Source organism: Pteropus medius, unplaced genomic scaffold (genome assembly GCF_902729225.1).
Source record: "Pteropus medius unplaced genomic scaffold, Ma_sr-lr_union100, whole genome shotgun sequence".
NCBI classification, from domain to species: Eukaryota; Metazoa; Chordata; class Mammalia; order Chiroptera; family Pteropodidae; genus Pteropus; species Pteropus medius.
In genome coordinates this window covers 23765302-23772701 of record NW_024342471.1, presented here as the reverse complement: position 1 = coordinate 23772701, position 7400 = coordinate 23765302, and the positions used below count along the sequence as shown (strand labels likewise).

General features: G+C 57.4%; 1 protein-coding gene across 1 annotated transcript in view; it reads left to right on the top strand.

Annotated features, from left to right (window-relative positions):
* The window catches only part of BMP7 (bone morphogenetic protein 7), a 75652-nt gene extending 68858 nt beyond the window's left edge, over positions 1-6794 (top strand). The window contains exons 5-7 of the mRNA XM_039864679.1: positions 1493-1569; positions 2984-3094; positions 6164-6794. Coding sequence (XP_039720613.1) covers positions 1493-1569; positions 2984-3094; positions 6164-6313 — 338 coding nt within the window. The 3' untranslated portion in view covers positions 6314-6794. The remainder of the gene's footprint in view (positions 1-1492; positions 1570-2983; positions 3095-6163) is intronic.
* Positions 6795-7400: the final 606 nt, after the last annotated feature.

Sequence of the window (7400 nt, the reverse complement as noted above, 5' to 3'; positions counted from 1 at the left end):
CCGTGATGGGCTGGGAGCCCTGTCATAGGGCCACACAAGTTGAATCCCCGCTCACAGCGGCCCTTGGAGTGTTGGAAGGACACATGCTCCAGCATGCCGCCTGCTGTGGAACGGGCCGCCCGCCCCCCGCCCCGGCCTTCCGCTACCCCTCGCACGGCGTGGTTTGGGGTTGAGAGGCTGGGTTCGTTGCCTCCCTTCCACCTCCCACTCCCCGCCCACGTTTGGCCCCAACTCCCGAGTAATTAGCCGTCTTCACCAGGTGACCCGCAGGGGTGGGAGCCGAGCCCCAGCACCCGTCGTAACTCGTTAGGCGTCAGGCAGGGGCTTGTGGAAGTGGATGAAGCAGCAGCCTCGCCTCTTGCTCACCTGCCGTTGGGGTGGATGGCGGAGAGGTGCGGGGGGCTGGGGCTTACGTCTTGAGCACCCCTTTTCTTCCCTTTCTGCACCAACATTGCCAACTGCTTGGTGCCCTGAGTAAAGACCCGGAGCTGTGTGGAGGCTCAGGGAGGAGGCAACGCCACGTGGATTAGCAATGTCTGCCGCGAGCAGAGCACGGGCAAGCAGCAGCCTGAACGCCACTACCCCAACCCGCCTGAAAGCAAAGCAGTGGTGTTTGGCTTAATGTTGAAACCCAGGGCCCAACAGACCAAGGCTACAGGCAGCTTGTGGAGCTGGTAGTGGACAGACAGCCATGGGGTGTGTGTGTGTGTGTGTCGTGACGTGACGTGTGTGTGTGTGTGTGTGTGTGTGTGTCTGTAGGCATTCGGGTTAGAGATTGAGCTTTTGTAAACATGTAGAAGTCTCTGTCTGTCTCTGATATACACGCGCGCACACACGAGTGTATATCAGAGAGAGACAGAGACTTCTACATGTTTACAAAAGCTCAATCCCTAACCCAAATGCCTACAGACATACACGCTTCTGGAGAACCCCAGTGCATAATTCTCACTCCTCAAAGAAACTTCAGTAGTGCGTTGTTCTGGAAGGTCAGTGGGCTTTGACTTCTGCCCTCTTGTTTCTTCTTGGTGGCGGTGGTGAGGGGGGCTTTGTCTGTGCCCTTCGGAGGGGCGAGCACCATGAGGTGGGCTGGCCTCACACGGTGAGGCTGGCTGGACGTGGATCTCTCTGGGCAGCGTCCTGCATTGGGCCTTATGGGATGTGGATGGGCTTTGATTCCTAATGGGACCCGGGCAGATGTCAGCATCGGAACAACACATGTATGCCAAAGAAACCAATGTCCACAGGAGGACCCAGGGTGTCCTGTGAGCCAACACTGTGTGAGAGAGGGATGGGGCGTTGGCATGACCCTTTGCTGGGGGTGGAAATGAGTTTTAAGGCTACAGGTCTTCGATGGCATTGTGTCAGAAAAGTCGCCCTCCAGCTGTCTGAGTTTGATTGTGCTCACGCCCCTGCCTTAGACTGAGGAAACTTCAGTCTGTGTGTGTTCCCTGTTCCTGTCCCACTCTGCCCCTCCCCATTCCCGTCCATGCAGAAAACAGCAGCACCGACCAGAGGCAGGCCTGCAAGAAGCATGAGCTCTACGTCAGCTTCCGGGACCTGGGCTGGCAGGTAAGGGGAGATGGCCGGATCGGCCCTCTGGGGTGGGCTCCCAGCGCTCCCCACGGCCACGGGCTGTGTCCCATATGTGCAGCGAGTCGTGCTTCTCATCTACGTCAGTTAATATTCCCGTATCAAGTGCTCTGCCTGGGGTGGAGGATTTAGGTTAGGGATACGGGGTACTTCATGAAACCAAAGAGCAGAAACGTGATCGAGACTCAAGGTAGAACCAGGAACCTAAACACTTTGGACTCCGAACCTCGTTGTCCATGGAAACCCTATTTCTGTCCTGCAGCCGTATCTTCTCTCAGACGTGGCAGAGCCTGTATGCTAGAATCCAGCTGCCTGGAGAGCTGGCTCCCGCCTCTGCCCTGTCTGTCCCTCCTCCCCCTTCCATCATTCAGATTCCCAGGGAAGGGGCTGATTGGCCCAGCTCGGGTCAGGTGCTTGTTCCTGGACCAATCGGCTATTTTACGGGTGGGATCATGTTACAGGAACATGGCTGCCCCCTCTGGAACCATTTGGATGGAGTGGGGCAAAGGGCAGGGAATGAATCCTAGAAAAGGGGTGAGGGTCAGGAGCCCCTCGGCACCCCGGGCCCTCTCTAGGCACTGGAGGTGCGGCAGTGAGCACTACAGCGTGCCTGCCCTCAGAGCGCGCAGAAGCCCTGGACAGGCATTGTCGCGAGATCACCAGGCCGCGGAGGAGAGTCCAGATTCTTCCCCGGGGATCATGCCCAGATGCACGCTCAGGGCACTTTACACACCGCCGCCCTGGGCCCCTCGACTCTGTCCTCACACTTAGGCCAACACCCACGCGCTGAGCTTGAGTTCCAGAGCAGGGACAGGGGCCGGGACTCCAGGGCTCCCCGCCGGAAGGGTCCGTGGACTCGAGTCGGCGAGGGGCGTGTTTATCGCTAGAACAACATCTCTGTGCTACCGCGACCCCATGGCAAGCGCGGGAGCGCGGCGGGCGTGCGTCCTGCCCTGAGCGGCACACGTGTGCCAGGCGCGGGGCGCTGGGCCATCTGCCCCACCACTTAATTCTCACTGTTATGGCTTATTAGTCTCCCTCCCAGGTGGGTGAACTGAGGCATACAGGTGTTGTTTCCACAGACCGCCTAGGTGCTACCACCTAGCGGGGGTAAAGTTGGCGCCACCCCTGGCCACCCCGCCCTGCGCCACTGTCCCATAAGGCCACGCACGTGTCCGTTCTGGGCTCAGTCCAGCCCTTCCCTCATTTTATATCCTGCTGGGACCAGGAAAGGCCGCCACTCATTTCTCCTGCCTCAGCAGGACCCCTGGCTGCCCTGGAGGGTGTGGGCCCCGTCTGACCTCTGGGAGCCCCCACGTCTGGCCCACTTCGGGAGGGTTTGGTCCAGAAGGTGGGGCGCGGCCCTCACCCCATCCCTCTCCCGCCCCTGCAGGACTGGATCATCGCCCCCGAGGGCTACGCTGCCTACTACTGTGAGGGGGAGTGTGCCTTCCCCCTGAACTCCTACATGAATGCCACCAACCACGCCATCGTGCAGACGCTGGTGAGTGTGGCCGGCGGGGAGCCACCAGACCCCTGAGCTGGGGCCAGAGCAGATCTCTGCCCAAGGCCACATCGTGACTTCCATGGGCCCTAGGCACTTGTGCTTTCAAGGGCCTCTTTTTCTATTAAAAGGTTTAAAAAATTATATTTTACTACTGTATTGGCGTAAAGACATGTATAATCTTCAACCCCTAAAGTTTATTTATTTCTCCTAATTTTAAAAGGAATGATGACAGTTTCATGGGTTCCTAAGGGTATCGTGGGCAGGAGTCACTCTGCCTGACGGAGACACGGCGCGGGCCCTCTCTCCGTCTGGGGACCCCTGTCCTCGGTGGTCAGCGTGTCTGCTCCATGTCTGTAGGCCGCCCCTCCCCCACAGTGCCTGGCCTTCCTCTGGGTTGGGGGCTTGAGAGCTTGTCCCCTCCCAGAGCTCATCATTCTACCTCCTAGCCTTGACCTTGGGAGATCAGTCATTCCGGGTGTTTAATGTGTTTATTGAGCATAGGAAACTGGTGACACCTCAGGAAACAGCACAGGGGCCCATTTCCCAGGGGAGCAGACAGTCAAGTAGAACGAGGCAGCTTCAGAGAGGGAGGAAGTAGCAGGAAGGTAGCAAGCAGGACGTCAGGGTGAAGAGCTGGCTGGGGGCCACGGGGCTAGTTCAGGTTGACCGTCCACGGGGTCATCGGAGGATTCAGTGTGACGATGAGTTCGAAGCCCCTAGCGGTGCCCGGCACTGGCGACGCCCGAGAGATGTTATGTTTACTGCTCTACCAACATCGACACTAGCGGCAAGATTCAGGGACTTCGTTCTTCAGTTCAGAATCGAGGCGTAAGGACCCTGGGGATCTAGCTCCCTGCCTGACCATTCTTCGGGCCTTTCCTGAAAACGGGTCATCCTCTCCGGCTTGATGCTCCCGTCGACAGGCAGCTCATCGTCCAGGGCCATCCCTCCGTCCCGCGGCTCTGTTTGTTACGGAGCGTTGACGCTTCTTCTGTCTCGTAGTCTGCACCCTCCTCCCTTGTCCCTGCCGTGTGTTACACCACAGGGGGAACGTCCTTCTCCTCCTTTCGTTTGTCCCAGGCTCTGTCTTCTTTTCTGCCATTGCTTTTCCAAGGCCCTCCATCCCCCAAACGGAAACTCAAAGCCTATTTAGGATCGAAAGTCTCCAGGCTGGAAATGAGCTGTCCCCCAGCCTGGTCCGTGGCCTGTACCTGTCTCCTAGCACCAGTGTCCCCACTAAGATCCTGGGAGGTGACAGGAGTGTCTGTCTGCCAGGCTGCCAGGGGCCCGCCTCTAGGCTCTTCTGAACCAGCCTCCGTGGCCCTGTGACCACCCGCTCAATCCGCATTTTACCTCTGGGTGCCGAATGAACCCTCCGATTATTCCGAAATGAGGGTCATGTTTTAAAAGGGGGTGACATAAGCCTTGCCTTCTAGAGAGTCCTAGCGAAATACAGAGGAAAGGAGCCGACATACGGGATTCTCTTTAAAATTACGCAAGGGCGAAGGAGATAAGGGAAGGTTTAGATTTTAAGGTTTGAAATTGTCCATAATAGAAAGTTTAAGGAGTGTGCCGGTCTGTGTCAGAGGTCACAGACGGGAGGCTGGCGGGCAGAGTCACCACGGTGTGCTTTCACTCGGCACCCGCGGTGGGTGAGGACATGGAGGTTTCACCTGAGAGCAAAGCAGAGCTGAGCCTCTGGCCCATCCCGCACACTCGGCACATCTGACCGCACGCACTGGCTTCGGTTGGCTGCGGCCGGTTCGCAGCCTTCTCCCTTGAGTTTGCCCCAGTCCCCACTACTCCCTATTGTCTCACTCCTGGCCTTGCTCACTCATCAGTAGCACTCGCGTGGCATTCGAAGTCTTTGCCCCCTGACCCTGGTAGGGTGCACAGAAGCCCACGAGTGAGAAGGAGCAGGAAACCCGAGCGACCGGCCAGTTTCTGTCTTTGTTCTACCCTTGGAATGCTCTGCTTTCTTGTCGATGTCTAAGCAAATGTTCGCCCACATTCGTGTCCTTTTATTTGTATTGCTCAAGAGGCAAAATGGTCTCATGTGGTCTGGACCTGCACCATCCAGTGTGGTGACCACGGTTACATATGGCTGTCGAGCAATGGAAACATGTCCAACCTAAATCGAGATGTTTTTGTATAAATATAAAATACACACTGGGTTTTGAAGAATCAGTACCAAAAAAGGTGAAATATCTCATTAATGATATTTTATGTTAAGTACATATTGAGATGACGGTATTTTTGAAATACTAGATTAAATTAAATATATTTTTTAAATTAATTCCACCTGTTTCTTCTTTCCCATCCTTTTAAACGTAGCTGTGAGAACTTTTAAAATTACACACGTGACTTGCATTATGTTTTTCTTGGTCAGGACAGCTCCAGCCCAGAGGTCAGCAACTTTTTCTGAAAAGGGCCGGTGGTAAACATTTCTGACTCGGAGAGTCGTAGGGTCTCTGTCGCACCGCTCAGCCCCGGCCGCGGAGTGCCGCAGAGCCGAGACGCTAGGAAGTGAGTGGACGCACTGTGTGCCAGTCACACGTCACGCACAGGACCAGGCAGTGGGGCAGGATTCGGCCATCAGGCCGACCTGGCCTAGCTCAGATGTTCTCGGCCTGGGGCGGTTTTGTACCCGGGGAGCATTTCACATCCAGAGACACACCTAGGCTGTCCTGACTTGGGCGGGGGTGCTTCTGCACTCCCAGAAACCAGAAGCACCCCCGCCCAGTCAGAGTCCAAGGGTGCTGTTAAACAGCCCTCAGCACACGGGACAGCCCGCGACGGAGAGCGGCCGGGCCCCGCGTGTCCGACCGGCCACCGACTTCCGTGTGCTACACGGACCTCTAGACAGGCGGTTTGCTCCTCGTCTGTGAGACGGATAATCGCAGAGTTGAGTCTGTTATGCGTAACCTGCCTAGAGCTGGGCGTGCTCGGTGTGCGCCACCTACGGTCGTTCGGCCCGAGTGGTCCGTGTCCCTTGTAGACGTAGGGAGGCCGGAGAGGAGCAGCCCGCGGCTTCTCACCACGGCCATGTTCCGCTGTGTGTTCCAGGTCCACTTCATCAACCCAGACACGGTGCCCAAGCCTTGCTGCGCCCCGACCCAGCTGAACGCCATCTCTGTTCTCTACTTCGACGACAGCTCCAACGTCATCCTGAAGAAGTACAGGAACATGGTCGTCCGGGCCTGTGGCTGCCACTAGCCCCTCCTGCGAGGCAGACCCTTTGGGGCCACGTTTTTCTGGATCCCACGTCCCTCAGCACCCAGCGGCTCCCACTGCTCACTCGGGCGAGGAGCCAGCAGATGGGCCGCCTTGGCGAGAACTTCCCATCCCCTTCCCGACTTTGACGGTATAGGAGCCCGAAGAAATTTGAGAGGCAAACGGCTTTTGATCAGTTTTTTATTGTCATCCTACGGACAAGATTCTACAAGCTGCAGCAGGCAAAAGCTAACAGGAAGAAAAGTATATAAAGAAAAACTGCACAGCCACGAGCATTGGCTGTGAAGTCTCGGCCATGCACTGACTTGTTCCCAGGGGTAATCGAGGTGCCCTTCGGCCAGGCCACCCAGCAGTGGGAGGAAGGGGGCGTGGCGAGGGGGTGGGCACGTTTGTGTCTGCACTGGAGGAGAGCTGACGCGGAAGTTCCTGTAATAAATGTCACAATAAAACGAATGAATGAAAATGGTTAGGATGTTACAGATATATTTTCCTAAACAATTTATCCCCATTTCTTGGCTTACTCCGATTTCGTAAACAGAAGCGGTGGCCGGCGGAGGCCCCTCTGCACTCCGTCCGGCTTCGTTCCGAGGCTTGCAGAGGCCTGGGGCTCACGCAGACCTGCCCGAGTCCGGGATCTGGCGGCCAAGGGGGAAGGGCACGTGGCTGCTTGGAGGAAGGGGCGCGTTGACCTCGAAGGAGAACCGCGTCCCACCGTCCGGCTGGGCGGTGCCGGCAGAAGCGACTCTGCGGCCCTCCTCTGCTCCACGCGGGGACAGCGCGCGAGGCCACAGTGGAGGAGGACGGCGTTCGGGACAGAACTCGCGACTCGACCCTGAACTCCGGCCGGTGCAGCCGGATTTAAAGAAGCACCAAGGAAACCCAGCTCTGTACAGGGGCGGGCAGGGGTTCCGCGCATCCCCCAGGGGGTCTCGTCCGTTGCTTCCTGAGAGCAGTGCTCCGAACTCTGGGCTCCGCGGGGCCTCCGTGGCCAGCGCTTGTCATCTACACACCCATCTTGGGGCTCTGAAAACCACGGGCTCCTTGCAGCACGGCGGCAGTTTGCTCGGTG